This window comes from Amblyomma americanum, chromosome 4 (assembly GCF_052857255.1).
Source record: "Amblyomma americanum isolate KBUSLIRL-KWMA chromosome 4, ASM5285725v1, whole genome shotgun sequence".
Classification (NCBI taxonomy): domain Eukaryota; kingdom Metazoa; phylum Arthropoda; class Arachnida; order Ixodida; family Ixodidae; genus Amblyomma; species Amblyomma americanum.
The window spans coordinates 53,161,667-53,179,472 of record NC_135500.1 but is presented as its reverse complement, the minus strand read 5'-3'; the positions used below and the strand labels follow the sequence as shown (position 1 = coordinate 53,179,472).

Here is a 17,806-nt window from a genome sequence, read left to right as displayed (position 1 = left end):
AAAGCCGAATATCTGTTTTGCAGCGCTATCCTAAACTCCTGTGCTTTGCCTCTTACGGCTAACTCGTTAATGGTCTTCTTCTTCACTAGCTTCTTCCGTTCCCTCTTCAAGTCTAAGCTAATTCTAGACCTTACCATTCTGTGGTCGCTACAACGCACCTTTCCGAGGACGGCCACATCCTGAATGATGCCAGGTTTAGCGCATAGTATGAAGTCGATTTCATTTTTAATCTCACCATTGGGGCACTTCCAGGTCCACTTCCTGTTTTCTCGTTTGCGGAAGAAGGTATTCATGATCCGTAAATTATTTCTATCCGCGAATTCAACTAATAACTCTCCCCTGCTATTCCTAGAGCCTATCCCATAGTCACCTACCGCGTGGTCGTCAGTCTGCTTCTTGCCCACCTTCGCATTGAAGTCGCCCATCAGTACAGTGTATTGCGATTTTACTTTATTCATTGCCGATTCTACGTCCTCATAGAAACTTTCAACGGTCTGGTCATCATGGCTGGATGTCGGTGCGTAGACCTGCACCACTTTCAGCTTGTACCTCCTATTCAGCCTAATTACTATAGCTGCTGCCCTCTCGTTAATACTGTAGAACTCCTCGACGTTGCAAGCTATATCCATATTAATGAGGAATCCCACACCTAGTTCTCGTCTATCCTCTAACCCGCGATAGCACAGCATGTGTCCGTCCTTTAGTACTGTATACGCCTCACCTGTCCTCCTAACTTCGCTAATCTTTATCACATCCCATTTAATTCCCGCTAGTTCCTCAAACAGCACTGCTAGGCTACACTGTAAAAAAAGTGTGTAAAATTACAGGCGTTTTTGCAGAAATTTACTGTTGCCGCACGGAAAAAATCTGTTACTGGAAAAAACAGAAAGGTGATCAAGCAAAAAAACAGACATTTTCTGTTTTTGACCGCCGTGGTCTATTCACGTGCGTCTCTATTAAGAAGTAAGCTACAAATAATGCACCTGAACACCTTAAAAACATCCGTTTATTTTTTAAAGCCTAGAGTGTAGTAAACTAAATTTTTCGCACAACTAGTACTATGTGGTTGCTTTTGATGCGGAGCTGCACTTCGCAAGATGACTTCCGCATGAAGAGGGGCTTGGTGTCTTCGTGCATCGATTTATTCGTTTCATTTGGAAAGGTGAGTGAACAAACAATCTCTGCCACTTGATACAGACAGTGTGATTTGCTTTGTGTCACCGGTGGAAATCTCTAAACTATATTGTAGATGTTGCGTGCGATGGAGGTGGATTACTGTAGCGAAATATTAAGGCATGGGCACATAGCTCGCATCTCACTAAATAGCGGGAAAGCCCTAGCCCTGCGTAACTTTCATCCTCCGCCTTGCGGTTTCAAGCTGCCTACGCTCCGTAAACTGTTCATGGTGAAGGTGCAGCTTTGACACGCAGTTAAAAGTTAAAACGAACAGGACGAGCGCTCACGCGCGAATCACTTGCCGCCGCGGACGCCGCCGTAGCGGCAAGCGTCGTGTGTCTATTCCATATTTCATTGTGCTAGCTTCTAAATCGTGCCGCGGCCTCGCTACCGCAACCACGCAGCCCTTAATTTTCATCGCATTCACGATTGCCTCTAAAGGCTATCTGAAATCTTTGCAGCGTGTTTTAACGTGGTGTGTGCGTTAAATTTGAGATCTGCCAGGGCTCGGGTTCTCGCTTGAGCTTCGACTCGCGGCATTGGCCGCCGCGCCGACTGTCGTCATTCGGCCGGCGCACCGGCCACTCGCGCGAGCCGAACCAGTCTCGCGAGATTCCAGCCCTGCGCCAGCTTGTCGTTTCGAATGCAGCGGCATCGCTTCTTGCTCACGCGGAGCTACGGCTGAGCGGAGGCCGTTCGGCTCACGGTATCTTTGAACTCACGAGTGTTCAGACTCTGCATGCGTACGCGAACTTTCTCGAGTAAACAAAGCTGCGGTCTTGGCCCTTGCCTAGCTGTCGACAAGCAACGTCGACCCGGAGGTGGATCGTTCGTTTCCAGCTTTGCGGTTGCTACGCGGCCTGCGCTCCCCCGTGTATTGCGGTGGAGCATGTCTTCGCCTCAGTAGGCTCGGCGGCCTGGTCGCCGCCGCTGTATCGGCATAAGCGTCAAATAGATTCCACACGGCTTTTGCTATGGCTGTGAAATATAATCTGAAAATTTTAATGTTGAATATGCTGTTTGATCTGTTTGTCGGCTAATGAGACTACCATATTGGACTATATCACGTATTACGGACAGTTCTGGACGGTGAGATGCATGTTATGCGGGGAACGGGTCGTCGGTCACCCGCACGTGTCAGTTCTCTTCGGAGGCTGGCGCAGAATTGCAAACGGCGTAGATGCTTGACAGCATGCTTAAATTACAATGAAATGAACACTACCTGAACTCGAGGTAGTAAAGGACTAAATACTGACAATTACCGACCCTTAATTAGCGATAAACAATTAGTGAATAAAATGGCTATAAATGCTCCGAATGTAATCAGACGAACGGTATTTGACCTGGAGGTAGTAAAGGAGAAATGGTGACCTCTGATAAGTGACCCTTCATTAGTCAAAAGCAATTAGGGAATTAAATTACCAGAAAATCAACCAAATCAACAGTACTTGAACTTGACATAATAATTTAACAATTAGTAGTACCTGACTAGTGACCGCTAATTAGTGAAGAGTAATTAGTGACTTAAATAACCAAAATTCTCCGAATGTAATCAAATTAACAGTACTTGAACTGGACATTGCAGAGAACTAAATATACTTGTATTGAATAAAACTGATTACTTATAATCAGTTTTGGTCCAGTTTGGCTGAGGTCAATTTTTGGGTGAACCATGCTGAAATTTGACGGTGGCCCGGGCACCAAATTCGAAGTTAACTCATGTTCGGGTCATGGTTGACCCTGGTTATGGCTATCATGTATAGGCACAGTGTCATCACTATGCTTGGCTAACTGTTATAGTGTTCCTATGCAGCTGCTTCACAAGTAAGCAAGAGCAGAATTTTAGGGGTAGGAACCTCCGGATTAGTGCTTTCGCGCTAAAAAACTGGCAGAAATGCATTCACAACCTGAGCGGAAGGCTCCCGGCCTTTGTAAAGTAGTAGATACTAACTTAAGGCATCCGCAATCACGCTGCAGCTCAGTCAAGAGAGCCTGTAACTAAGCCAAAATAAAACCGCAATCATCACGCACTAGTGCATGGCCGCGGTATTCAAAGCAAATGCGACGATAGAAGTACAACGTGGACTAGCTAACACTGATCATCCATTTACTTTGCGTGACAGATGCATATATCAGAGAACAAGCCTAAATAACAGCTCCTATGTAAGGCACTGTTTGGGTTTCAGTATAAAAAAAGAAAACGACTTCTACCATGTTCAGGACAGGTGTGTTCAAGCTTATGTATTCAAATGCATGCTGTTCACAGTACAAATTAGTATCTACGGTGCTGCTATATTAATTGGTTGAAAGTCAGCATGCGAGGCGTCTCCCAATTAAGCAGGCACAGTCGTCACTACAAAGGGCACACGTCTGATTGGCACAGTGTGCGCAATCCTCGGTGACAATCTTGGAAGCCATGGAATTGGTGGCTTTGTTGAAAACTTTAGCAATGCAACACACATCTGCAGGTTTTGTTTGGCGGAAAGAAGAGACCTCTTCTCTCCACTTGCATTGTCAGGTGTATTCGAGCTGAGAACACCCGACAATTACAACAGTGCTGTCCTAACCTTAGCAGCCGATAGTTCCTTAAGTGCAGAAAAGGGAGTAAAGTTTAGGTCTTTGTTCAACGATCTGAAGTATTTCGACGTTTGTGCACCAGGGCTTCCCCCTTGTTTGGCACACGATCTTTTTGAAGGCATAGTGTCATTCGACCTTTCTTTGTATATACAATATTTTGTCACGGTTTGTGAGTGGATTTCTCTAGAGGATCTCAATAACCGTATAGGTGGCTTTCCTTTTAAGCACAGCGACCTCAATGACAGACCATGTGAGGTTCCTGTAAAGAAATCACTTGGAGGCCATGCTATTCAGAACTGGAATATGGTTCGTTTTCTTCCCCTCTTCCTAGTCGGTTCCGTTCAGTCTACAGAGAGTGAGGTCTGGAAGCAGGTTCTGTTGCTGTCAGAAATTGTTCTTTTAGTTACTGCGCCAGCAGTTACAAGTGCAATGGCTATGAGGCTCCAAGATATCATCGAAGATTACATGACAAGCAGAACAGCTCTGTTCCCAAATATTCCATTGAGGCCAAAACACCATTACCTTCTTCACTATCCAATGCTTATTATGCACTTTGGTCCCCTGATCAGATTGTGGACAATGCGATGCGAGAGCAAACACAGCTACTTCAAGAAATGTGCTAGAAATTGTCAAAATTTCAAGAATTTGACGTTGACTTTATCTCAGCGGCATCAGCTTTTCCAAGCTTACAAGAACACAGGAAGCAGTACTGACGTTCTCGACAATGCATCTACTTTCATGATCAGCCTTTGCAGTCCTGAAATTCAGAACGAAGTTCGGGAAGTTGTTTCTGATGAAGGGGAAATTTTCTTAACACAGCAAGCAACTATTCGGGGTCTGTTGTATGAGTGCAAAATGCTAGTTGTAATGTCACGGCAGAACGGCGAACTAAAGTTTGGGGAAATACAGCTGATCCTGTCGAAAGATGCGCGGCATTTTTTTCTTGTAAAAACTGTTAGTACATCGTATGAACCAGGAATGCAGTATTTTAACATCTTAAGTAATGACGGTCCAATCAAGTGCATTGAGCTCGACAGCTTGCTTGACAACACACCATTAATCCAGTACAACCTTGCCCGCTGCAGTTATCCTGTTTTTGTTTTGAAGCATGGATTACTTGATGGAGTTTGAACTGTGTTTCAGATAGCTGCAATGGAGTTGGAACAACGAATTTCCAACTGGCTGCCAGCCCTGGACAAGGAGATTGTAGAGCTGACAGTCCAGAAGGTGCAGCAATGTGGTGTAGAGTCCCTGGAACATCTGAAGTATGTGGTTGAAGAGGATTTGCAATTTTTAAAGCCCATCAGCAGAAGGATTCTTCTTGAAAGGTTTCACTCAGCGGCTACGCCCAACCCACCAGTGTCACTTTCTCCCAACGACATTCAATCGCCTACAAGCTCACAATGTGCAAGCTTTTCTACACCTTGGGAGGTTTTCCCACCACAGCTTATGAAGGCTTGCCAAGAAGGGAAGCGTCCAGTAAAGAGCGACTTGAATGAAATGGTACGACTTGTGAGTGACCATATTCTTGCCATAAACAGGAAGCCAGGTCGCAAGATCTTGAGGGCCATCGCAGCTGAAATTGTGAGCCATTACCCGAAGACATTCGAGGACACCCTAAATGGGGCAGTAATTGGCTCGGGTATTGAGACACTCTTGTGGAAACTTGAAAACTGTGTTAACAACAAACGAAGGCCAAGCTCTGAGCAGCCACATCAGTTCGAACCGGACGATGAACTGGACTTGAGTGTCAAACGAGTGAAGATTCAGAGAGACTCATATGGGTGTGTGGCATGGCAACAAAAGCTTCAATCTGACGAAACTGCTGACTCACAGGAGAAGAAAAAAGACGACTTGCTGTCGCAGTTCAGGCTTGCGTTTCCAGATGAGACCATGGTTGCACAGCTCATGTCAGAGACTTATGCATCACAACGTCAGCTTATCAATGCATCCAAAAATATTCGAGACATTGAGCGAAGCCGGCCATTTCGGTTTCAGGGAAAGCACCTGACCAACCACGTAAACATCTTGCTAGGCTCAAATGTTGCAAAGACTTTCGATGACCGACTAAAGACTGTTGGACGGCAAGTTTTTCGTTACGCACACAGCCAAGTAAAAAAAGAATGTGTGAAGTCTTGTCTCCAAGAAGTAGAAGCTGCCAAAACTAACAGGAAGTCAATGGCAGTTGAATACGAAGCCATGCCACTACTACTGCTCGCAATCTTCGGAGAAGACAAAGAGCTGTTTTACAAGCTAACAGAGGTAAAAACTGATAAATGTAGTTTGCATTATTTCCTTGCAGTCGTCGCACGTTAATGCACAATGTGAAGTGTCCCATTAATTTATTCCTCCCAATAATCAAGTCAGCACTGCCTTTTATAACAGTAGTGCAGTGATTGTTTTACCCACGTCTTATAACATTTGTACTGAGATAACAGAAAAATCTGGAAGTTTTATGTCAACCTTGCCCATAAACAAAAATTTATCCTCAAAGCCAGCAGACTTGCTGCGGTGTGTTTTAGCGTGCGACGCAATGGTAACTCATATTTAAGTGAAATGGCGTCTGTGTTGAGGACTTAAGGCAACATTTTTCTTTTATTACATGCCATTGACTGATCCTAATGCTAATGCACATGTGAATTGGATTTTTCATAGAAGGAGATGGCCAGCGACGATGACTTGGGGGATCTGCCAAGCTGTCCTTTCATCTGCGCGAAAGGTAAGATACTGATGACTGACTAAAGGTGCAGTTCTTAAAAAAATTGCTGAAAAATGCACTAAATGGTGCTACCTTGTCCGAAATGCAAATCTTTATTTTATTAGACAAATGTATGCAATTTATTAAAAGACACTTCCCGCTGATTGAAATGCTTAATGAGTATTGCTGGCTCGATGTGCCTATCATATATAGGTCAATGCAATCTTCGTCGTTATCCCTTCCTCGTTATTCACTTATCCTCCTAAACCTAATGGTGATGGACCAACCCCTCTGAATAAAGAGACTTTACGTGTAACTGAAAGACATGATGAAAACAGAAGGACAAAGCGAATAATAATTCTTCCTTCCAACTCTTTTCCAGGATGGACTTTTCTCACTGCTAATTCATACACAATCTGCATGGACACCCATCCAGTGCTTCATGCATCGAAGCCAGACGAGGCCTTCAAGCTGCTGTTCTTTGCCCATTTTGCTTTTAACATCCAGTACCAGAAGGAGACGAGCCTGTGCTTGGAATTCACACAGAGGTAAGAACTGAAGCCAATGTTCACTCACCTGTACACTTGCCTGACGTCACAGCACGCCCTGTGCAAATGCATACTGCAGTCTGCCAATCTTCCAGAACCTTATTTAGAAAAGCGGTTACTACGCTGCTAAACTGAGTGTACGCGAAGAAAATGCACTTCAACTGAAAAGCTTTTTGAACAGTGTGCGTGTTCATCGAGAATATCATACTGTCAATGAAGTTTGCTTATAGAGGTGAAAGTTGGCATTTCTTCAGCTTGGCATTGAACTAGCACTGGGACACAATAATGCTAAAGATATTTGGTAGTGTGCTGTAGTATAGGAGCAGCAGCGAAGAAAATTTGCTTTAAGGTAGGGAGTTTTAGCAACATTGTAGTACAAGAAATTAATAATTGATTTACCATTGACTGACGTAATAACATGCCCTCATTATCCAGTCTCATTTTTGAAAATATGTGTCAAACAGCGAGACGTCATGAAGAAACCTTTTATCTCTATAGTTAACAGTACAGCAGCAGCTTGGGATCACGCCTGTGTGCTGTCTATTAGTTCTGCTGGAAGGCTAATGCAAGAGCATACAGACAAGGATGCATTCTAGTAAATGTGAAGGTCTGAGATCAGGTATTTTGTTTGTTTTGTTATAATAAAGCACAACACCAGAAACAAAGCAAGTGACAAGCACGCAACTGTATTATAAACGTTTTTTTTTAACCTTTGCAGCCTTCTATTTTAAAAAGTGTGAGAAATGCGCCGGTGCTTTCTATTGTGCTGGATTGTACTGCAAAGTGGACATTATGTACCTCATAAGGATGAATAATTAGACGATTAATCAGCTTAAATTAGCTAACAAACTTTACTATTTCTGCTTTTTAAAGGGAAGGTTGTATTGCAAAATTTATCTGGCAACATCGAAGGTTAGGCTTATTTTTAAATTTTGTTACTCGGCAATGTATTTCGGAGTATCGAAGGAAAGCTTGTTCAATTGGCTGGCCCACTTTACCTATCTATACAATGCCGTAACTGCGCATCGTATTCTTGCCGAAATCTAGTTAACTTATACATCATAAAAATACAATAACTGTGCCTGTACTTGCTGCATGCATTAGAAGTGCGAGAAGCGATTTTTCTATGAATATGCAATGGTGGAAAGCTGACTCAACGAGCTTTCGTATGTGTATTTTTGTTGGTCGGTGTCTGGAATGATACTGCCATTTAGGAGTATTTAAAAACAGCTCATATTCAAAGTTGACGACCATCAATTTTGCAACATAACCTACCTTGCTTCTGAGATGAAAAATAGAAAAGTCAAAGTTAATTATATAACTACAGATACATTTGAGGCACCTAATGTCTGCCTTGCTGTACAGTCCAGCTCAGAAGACCACACCGACGTAGCTAAGTATTTAAAACATATCTTCAAAAGTGACAAAAATCACCCTGTATATAAAATATCAATCGGAAGGAAAAAAATGTCTCTCCCGCTCTTTTTCTGCCGCATCTCACACACACACACTTAAGGTAATGGAATCGGGGTACGGATTTCAGGCTGTTTTTTATGAGAGAGGGGTGCGTCCTGACATGGCAAACCGTTGTAGCAAGGTAGGCAAAAGAGACCTAACGTTTTATTAAAGCACGTTTCTCCTTGTTTTATCCGTTAAATCCTCCTCATTCATAGGGCCACATGTACTGTAGTGGCTATGAGTTCCTAGGGCGCATAAGCTACGAACTAGTCCGACACTTTTATCATTACCCACTGGATCAAAACCTCACTTGTGGAGATGAAAGTCGATCTCAAGTCATTCAATATGTGGTAGTAAAATGAGGTGATCACTGAGAAGCAAGGTGCTTAAATGACTTCAGTAGCATCCTAGATACTTCTGTTTCCAATGGTACCTGTATGACCGGAAACTCCAACACATGCCTCGTAAACAATGACATTGTAGAAGCATCGTATGCTCTTTCCGCCCAGCACTGCCTGTGAGTCATGCTGATCTGTGGTTGTTGATAAAACGAATCTTGCTACTTTATCGCTATGAGGAGCTTGAAAAGAAGGTTTGAGCAGCAAAGTGATGCCTCACAAACCTAGAGTTTTATTTCTGGGTGGGAACAGGTAAGATATTAGTGTTTTTTTTTACTTAGCTTTTACCCCTCACAACGTAGCGGATCATATATGAGACCTGATTTTTTTAACACATCCGCCCTTGTCAGAGTGGTTGTACAAGTGTAGAACGAATATATTTTTGTCTTTCAACTATAAAAATTAAGTTTTTGTGCCTGGTCGTTAGTGATAGCTCGTGGCTCTTTGTTTCAGGGCTATTGCAGGTATTAATCCTGCAAGAGGAACAAAGGTGCAAAAGAATGGCGGGAAGCAGCACTGCCTGTCACCAAGAGTGGCTGCACTCGCAACGGCTTTGAAAGACTATGACTTTTAGATTTTTTGTTTCTGTTGCTTGTGTTGTATAACATTTTATTATGTTGGGCTCAGAAATAGTCTTCGAGCTATAGAAGACTGCTGATGCTGATGTGACTTTCGATTTAATAAAGTGTTCATTCATATCAAGCTGCTTGGCTTTTGGTTCTCAGGCAATGCTATACTGATGAAAATCAGTGTTGTGCAAACGTTTCATATTTAGATATTCTTAAATTACTTCACGCAACTTCCCTCGAGCAACGAATTATGTAATATCACACTTTCATTGGCATAAACGACGCAAAGATCGTATTTGTAATTTAATGAGCCCTTGTGCTTGCACAGAAACCGTATTTTGTGCGGGGAAAAAAATTGTAATAAAAGAACAACTAATAGTAAACAGAACATTGCAGGAATTTCAAATATATTTTCTGCAAGCCAAAAAGAAAATTGTGTGTAAATTAACAGGGAGCTAAAAACAGACAACTAAACTCAATTTGCAGTCAGATTTTCTGTACATGATAGAAAAGAAACATTGTAAAATAACAGAATAACTGAAAACAGAAAAGTGAATTTCACAGATTTTCTGTACATGACAGAAAAGAAACACTGTAAAATAACAGAATAACTGCAAACAGAAAAATGAATTTCCCTGACATTTTACAAGCTTTCAGTAAATATTGAGAAAGAAAAACCTGAAAATCACAGACTTGCTTTGAAACAGAAAATGAAATTTCACAGAAATTTTACAGGGATTTTCGGTAAATGATTAAAATCTAACATTGTAAAATAACCGAAAAACTTAAAAACGGAAAACAGAACTGTACAGACATTTTCTGGCAGGACAGCTGCCAGAAAATGTCTGTTTTTTTTGGAAAAAATTTTTTACAGTGTAGCCTCACTAGCTAAAGTTCTAGCGTTAGACGTTGCCAGGTTCAGATTCCAATGGCGGCCTGTCCGGAACGCAGCGATGGCGTAGAGGTATAACATCCGCCTCGCGTGCATGAGGACCGGGGTTCAAATCCTGGTGCCGCGCAATTCTCCACCGGGTTTAAAAAAAAAGCCGCGTGTCGATGGAATTGCATAATCAGGCCTGGAGTGCGGCCTGATCTCGGTAACCAGAACCGACAACGCACTCTCTCACCAGAGCAGGATTTGGCCACCCTGGTGTACCACAACCTTCTATGATCAAACCAATTCTATGTATGCAGCATGAGCCATTAAAGGCTTTCGCCTTAATGCCTTCACCCACTCATCCTGCGTGTTAAACAGCCAGTGTTGTTGTATCGCGTTGTGATTTGGATGTCGTCGTCTTCACCAACTTCCCACGTTCTCGAGTTTAAGACTGCCAGTCTCTTCCGCTGCGCATTCGTCGCCGTCTTTATCATTTTCGTTTCATTCATTAGGGACGACCGAAGCCATGGTGTCGTTTATAGCAATGAGTGTATGTGTGCGTGGTATGACGTCGCAAAATAGGCTGGACACTGCTTGATGTCCGCAATTTTTCTGTATTATTAATGAGACCCTTCTGGGACAGCATGATACCTGCATGCCGAGATGCCCTCGGCAACTACTCCATTAAAAAGGTTCTTACTGCATTTAAATAGCGCAAAGATTGGGCAAATCAGGCTCCAGGGAAGAAGTGCTGGTTTGATTGTTACACGGCAGGTTCAGCCGAATTGTAACTGAAATTGATGGAAGCAAGGGGCTGCTTCGCACTTTCATGACGACAGTAAGATTGAGATTGTTTGCTTATATGTGCAGCCTTTGCCACATATATGCACCCCACAATGTTTCTGACATACAACGTAGCCCACTGAAATCGTCAGGGTTCGTGAATCCCCCGAAGGCGAAAAGAAGTCTTGTTCTCAGCCCTCAGACATGGCTTAAATGAGAGCGAATCCCTTTGGCTGCCTACATATTTCTGACAATGGGTGCACATGTCTTCCATAAGATACTAGGGCATTACAGAGGCAGCCTTACGTGTGGCCGTACGAAGTCTTTACGGACCGATGTTTTGGGCACAAACAATAGAGTTACTCGATGGTGGCAAGCGCAGCAACGGCACACGGCGTTCATAGAGAACCAATTCTGGATGTTCTTAGCCGCCCACAAATTAAAGGTGGCAATAAACTTTCGAGGTATTGTGCTTAAACAACCATAATAGCCTATAATTGCTTAGGAAGCCGGGCGCGCGCTCACTGTCCTTTGAGCGTAACGTGTCTACATCTCACGTGGCTAACTGGTAAGGCCAACGGGTGCTGGCGATAAATAAAGCATGAATAACAGGCAGCACTTCAGGAAAAATACGCGTGTCTTCTTCATTTTTAAGGACGCCGAAAAACGATTCTTTTGAAGGAGCTTTATGCTTTACTGATCGCCTGAATTGCTAGTGTGACAGCTGATTGACAGCTGTACTCTGAAATGGAGCGCGCCTCCTATGTATACAAGCCGTTGCCCATAAGAGAGGCTCAAAATCAACAAAAGCAGAGATTCAACACAGGTTGCCGTCTACCACTGACGTCATTTAACGCACAGCAGAGTTTTGGCACGCGCTGACGAAGAAGTTAACTTGGTCGGTGGTATTTCGATATTGTGGCTTCAATTGTGGTTAAAGTTTTTGCCATTCTCGAGCTTGAATGGCGTCATTTGTATGCTCGTCTTATAGGCGAAGATCACGTACGGAAGCACAGCGCTCCAATCTTGTGTCATGCATCGATGCAGAGGTACGGGAAAACTATTACGGAGGTTTCCGTTTTCTGACACACTCCGTAGAGAAGATACTGCCGCAAAGCTTTGTAAAATTTCTTTGTTCATGCTCTATGCCTCCGGAACCCGGCACTAGCAATTTGTGACATAAGATACTACCAGTTTTATTTCTAACTATCTAATCCAGGCGGAATCGATTCTATTTTGTTCGAGAATGTTGTGGCTACTTGCGCGTCGTATCTGTAAAATTCGTTTTCACGTTGAAATTGAGTCCGGCTAAGAGCGGCGGGTAGTCTGCTCCTGAACCACTGCCGAACGCATTTATTGCTATCGCTGTCTTAGAGATTTTCAGTTATTTGTGAGTGCATGTCGTCCAAATAAAGTTTCATTTAAAGTGACATCGTTGCGGGTAGCGTTTCGCAGAAAATCCGGTGTCGTCGTCTTTTTTGGCCATGAGTGAAAAATTGCGTTGGCAGCAAGCAATTAAACCCAGCTCAACAGAAAATTGGGTGAACTTGGGTTGGCTTGGGTGTTGTAGCCAGGACCTTCGGGTTGGTAGACGGCCACGGTAGCCATAGGCCATGAAGGCTCATTGGTTCAAGCTGAATAAAGATGAATCTAATGAATGCGTTGTGGTCTATGACTTAGTGAAGTGTCTTAGAAACATGCAATGATATACACACGAATATTATAAGCACGCTAATTGCAGGTGAGGTAAAAGAGTAGGCGATATGAGCGCGACCCGATAATGCTATCACGTTCTGCTTTGAAAGAAGAAGCTTATGCGTCCCCAGTTCTTCATTTGAGAGGCCTTTCACTGTCTTCATAACAGTTGGACTGCCGTCAACACTACGTGACATCTGGTGGAAGTACTTTACCGTAGACTTGCAAAACTCCCGAAAATAGAGTGCGGCTGGTTCTTCATCAGCGACGTGATTCTCCTGCATTCAGTGGTCTACCGCAGGAAAACGTCGAGGAGTGGATGGACTACTTTGAATGTGAGGCGATATTCAACCGATGGGACGACGGAACATAGATTCAGTTTGTCTTCTGCGCCCTGAATTGTCCAGCTAAAATTGGGTGTGAATCACGACGCTGCCATGCCAACTTGGAAAAATCTCAGAATTAATTCGGTAAAACATACACGAGAATCGTACGCAATGAAAAATTCTGTGTTGGGGCGCCAAGCACTCATCCATGAGCCAAAATTGACCGCCATTGGGGACGTCGACGAGATATGCCATCTATTCTGCCAAGCAGACCCTGACGTGACTGTCGAGAAGCAGGCGCTATTCTCGATGCGGGGTAAGTGGGAAGAACTTTTCGCTGGTTTGATCCGAAGCCCATCAAAGAACGCTGTAGAATTCACAACCGAAGCGTCTACAATCGAGAGGACCCTAGACGCCCAGGCTCGGCCATACTACCAACGCTACCAGCCTTCTCCATGAGCCATGTGCATACTTAAACGGTGATCAGTGACAGCTTACGAGACATCATTATTGAGATCGTCTGGGGGTGCTTCGCTGATTGCTGCCATCTTCTTCGCCGCGTCAAGGTGGCATCGCTTACGGACGCGGTTCGTGAAGTTCTTCAGGCTTTACAAGCCCCCAATGAACGAGTCCAAATAATGTCCACTCGAAGTCCAAATGAAGTTACGGTCGCATCAGACGGCCAACAAATACGGAATGTGGTAGGCCATCTTGCTACTTCATTTGGAATGTTCACCACGAAAGTAACAGTCAAAGCTCACACTTGTCCAGCCAGTTTTGTAGTTCTCCTCCACCGATTGCGCGTTGTATTCCTGGGCATGGATTACATTACCAAGCATCAAGGAGTCATTAGCCTTCGATTCAAGCTCATCGCGCTCTTGTCGGACGAAACAAAGCCTTCAATGAAACCTCTGGAGCATCAAGCGTCCCTAAGTGTTCTAGATGAAGAAGCAAGCGTCCCACTCCAGACAAGTGTCATCGCCCCTGTGGCTACCGGAGACATCGAGGCTGTCGAAAGCATCATAGAGAGAGACACCCAGTTGCTCTTGAGTTTAGGACTCGCTAACTCAAGAGGCATCGTCCTTTTTCGGAATTGAGAAGCTGAGGTGCTAGTGACGAAATTCAGAGAAGTATAACGACATCTCTACAAAGGCACGGCGATGTTTTCGGGGCGAACTAGGAGACACTGGAGAGACGCCTTTGTCCTTACCGACCAATCCGCAGAATACTCGCTTAACGAAAACAACACGCCGACCTTCGACATCGGCCCGGCACAACCCCGGTATAATCAAGACAAGATCCGCATTCTTCTTCAAACTTAAAGCGAGCGCTTTTATTCGCCGTGAAGGTCCGACAAACATTGTTTGCCAAGCAACGCACTGTAAATTACAAAACATAAATCATCTCTCAGCCAAAGCCCTAACAGGTGTCGGCCCGAGAACGCCAGACCATCCAATCAAGTGGAAGAAATGCTTCGCGACAATGTCATCAAGCGACTGAAGAGGCCCTGGCTGGCCCTGGCTGCAAAGCCAACATTTCTTCGATGGACCTCAAGACTGGCTGCTGGCCAATCGAAATCGATGCAAAGGACCGCAGGAATTGCGCGATTTTGGCTCGGTTCTACGCCAGCGATGTTCTAACTCATAATGAATACAGTAATGGCTTGCCTGAATTCAGAAATGTTTCTGTTATATTTACAGGGCGTCGTTGTCATCGGCTCGGACTCTGATTACCACATAAAAGTCTTCAAACAGTGCTGGAAGCAATCAAGTCGTCCGGGCAAACCTTGAAAGCAGAAAATTGCCACTTTGCCCATGATGAGCTGCATGTAATGGGTCAAATTTTAAGCAAGGATGGAGTACAACCAAACCCCCAGAAAGCAGCTGCTCTCGCATAGGTGCCGCTGTCGGCCTGCTAGATAGATGTGCGAAGATTTCTGAGCATGCAGGCAACTTACCAACAATTTGTCCAGAATTTTCCGCGCGTCGCCGACCCGCTGACCCGGCTGGCAAAGGTATGCGCACCGCAAGCACCTTCAAGGAACCTCAGCGTCGTTTACAAACCCCCCATTGCTCTTCGCACTTCGGGCACCTTGCCGGAAGCACCGAGCTCAAATTCATACTGACGCAAGCAGCGTGGGCCTATGTACCGTCCGCACTTGCATTGTCTGAAACTTTCGATGCATGCACACCTACGCGGACTGCCTATCTCGACCTTTGTCGAGATGCCACCGGAAGAGGCCGATGAGGAGACCTTTCTGGAGCCTATAAGTTCAGCAAATTCGTGCAATGGCAAAGCTCGGTCCACAAATTACAGCGTCTCATCCATTACCTGGAAGACAACGCTTCTTCACCGCAAGATGCGTTCAAGCGCGGTTTGTCCTATTTATATCTCAAAATATCATTCCCGTGTTAAACTTCGCCGTGTTAAACTTGGAGAATGGGCAAGCAGATTTAGGTTGTCCTTAAAGGAACAACTTGGCCTCTCTTGCACACGCACTCTGTGACAGTGCGTTGCAAGTTATCGGAATACCACTATCTTCGGCGATATCTTCCCTTTGTGGGACTCCGGATGCCCTTAAACTGTGTGACTGCAGTATATCTTCCCTTTGTCGGAGCCCGTGTGTGCTTGAAGTGTGTGAGTTACGCAGTCACTGAGTGTGTGTGGGGGGGGGGGGGGGGAGGATCAAAGCCGATAATGGTGCAGTCGCCGGCGCTGACAGGAGGGTGAAGGAGACAAAAAGGGATCGTCCGAATGGACGGGAAGAAAAACGCGGAAAAGCAAGGAAGTTGTTGACGAGCATTGCCAGAGAAGACATCGCTGGTACTTGATCTCCTGGACGGAAGCGAACAAGCCCTCAGGCAGAAGAGAAGCCTGAGCGAACGAATAAGGTCTACTCCGCAGCCCCGCCGTTCCTTCTGACTTCGGCGCCAGCGCGGCGACATGTAAATTTTGGCACCCCAGCCTCTACATCATGCATTTGTTATTGTGTAACGCCTGGATATATTTGTTTTGTATTAACTGAGTCTACCGCGTCTCTTTGTCTCTCCGTCCCGTGTGGACCCGCGCAGCATGTGGGGTCGTCACAACACAAAAATAACTGAACTACTCGACGGTGGCGATAGCAACAAATGGGATCAGCGGTCATCGATGTACTGAATCACCGTTGGTTCCGGCTGCTCTCAATTTAAAGCTGGCTAAGAGCCTTCCAATAAAGCGCCAAAAGCAGCTGCAGTAATCCCGAATAATACAGAAGCAGTTGAGTGGGGCTACTCATTCTAGATAAAACTGGTGCATTTCGCATCACAAAACAAAGTGATAAAGCTTCGTTCCGGCGGGCTTAGCATCACTAAACAGAACTAAAGTCTTCCACACTCCTGTATTGAGCACTGGAACGGTGAACTCGAGATTACACTTCTGTCGTGTAATGCCTGTTAGCCTCAGGTTGTCTTGATAGCTCATTGGCATGAGCTGTGCTAAACTGATGATGTCACTAAAAACCGTATCCGTGCCTGTAGCCAGCACCGACATTCACACTATCAGTTATGTGACAAAAAAATGCCCAATATTGCTTTATAGATTACGAGAAAGCATTTGACTTACTCGAAACCTCTGCAGTTATGCAGGAACTGCGGCACCAGGGTGTAAAAAACCATATGTAAAAAATACTGGAAGATGTTTAGAGCGGCTACGTAGCCACCACAATCCTCCAGAAAGAAATATAATCCGAATAATGAAGGGGGTTAGGGATGGAGACACAAAATCTCATGTGTTGTGCAACGCTTGTTTACCGGGGCATTCAGAGATTTTGATTGATTACAGGAGGGGATAAAAGGTAATGAATGGTAACTTAGTAATCTGGGTTTTGCTGATGACAATGAAGCATGATAAAAGACCTAGAGAGGCCAAGCTTAACGTTGGGTCTGAATTGTTATGCAGTAAAATAATGTAGTTTTTTTCTCATTTTATTTGGGAGGCTGGGACAGTTTTTTTTAATCTAGACACGTTCTCTTGATGTATAAAATTTTAAAAACATATTTTCTTGCCACAGTGATGACATATGGTAATAGAAATTACTATCGTATTTTTTCGATAAAAAGTGGTCAACCCTGAAAACAAGCTATACCATATAGGCCATGAAAATCTAAACGCAAAGCGGGGACGCCAAAGCTACCGGCATTAATTCTTAGTGTGGGGAGGAGCGATAGAACTGATGAAAGCTGAAGAGAAATAAACTTCAGTAGCAAAAACACAATTTATTGGGTTTCTCAACCCTTCCTAAACTAATATTTTGTTGTTTTTTTCTTTCCAGGAAACTTCTTGATCACAGTATAACGCAGAATTCATACCAAATTCTCATTTACTATTCAGTTTCTGTCAAACAGCTTCTTAAACGCATGAGTTAACTTCTTTACACGCCCTATTCGAGCGTGGAAGTGAATAAAACAACTACTCTATCTTGAGCTCGGTGCTGTTTATTCTCTTCGAGCAATCTTGGTAGCGGAATTCAAACCAAAAGATAAGTGCTGGTTTGTCTTTTCAGAGAACTTTGGAAAGTTTTTCACTCAACTGAAGTCCTCGTACCATGCACATACATTCACGTCAATCATGCTCTCAGCACGATACTTTACAACACAGCGCAGCATTTCAGAACAGCAAAAATTGCTTGAGAAAGACGTACAGAGTGTACAAGTATACCAT

The 17,806-nt window shown here is 44.2% G+C and overlaps 2 protein-coding genes across 4 annotated transcripts in view; both read left to right on the top strand.

Annotated features, from left to right (window-relative positions):
• The window catches only part of LOC144130119 (uncharacterized), a 344,089-nt gene extending 326,569 nt beyond the window's left edge, over positions 1-17,520 (top strand). For both annotated transcript variants that reach the window (XM_077664133.1, XM_077664132.1), the window contains one exon: positions 17,418-17,520. In XM_077664133.1, the coding sequence (XP_077520259.1) occupies positions 17,418-17,429 (12 nt within the window). In that variant the 3' untranslated portion in view covers positions 17,430-17,520. The remainder of the gene's footprint in view (positions 1-17,417) is intronic.
• LOC144127948 (uncharacterized) lies at positions 976-9,557 on the top strand. 2 transcript variants are annotated; one of them, XM_077660965.1, is made up of 5 exons: positions 976-1,162; positions 4,897-6,015; positions 6,412-6,472; positions 6,834-6,999; positions 9,309-9,557. In XM_077660965.1, the coding sequence occupies exons 1-5, from the start codon at positions 1,061-1,063 to the stop codon at positions 9,427-9,429; spliced, it is 1,569 nt and encodes a 522-aa protein (XP_077517091.1). In that variant the 5' UTR covers positions 976-1,060; the 3' UTR covers positions 9,430-9,557. The 2 variants fall into 2 exon arrangements, with proteins under 2 accessions (XP_077517091.1, XP_077517090.1); XM_077660964.1 differs by having other exon boundaries at positions 6,409-6,472.
• Positions 17,521-17,806: the final 286 nt, after the last annotated feature.

Coding starts and splice junctions, on each gene's coding strand:
- LOC144127948 (XM_077660964.1), top strand. CDS start 1,061: ATGTGGTTGCTTTTGATGCGGAGCTGCACTTCGCAAGATGACTTCCGC. Junction 1,163..4,896: donor TATTCGTTTCATTTGGAAAG/GTGAGTGAACAA, acceptor ACTGTGTTTCAG/ATAGCTGCAATGGAGTTGGA. Junction 6,473..6,833: donor TCCTTTCATCTGCGCGAAAG/GTAAGATACTGA, acceptor ACTCTTTTCCAG/GATGGACTTTTCTCACTGCT.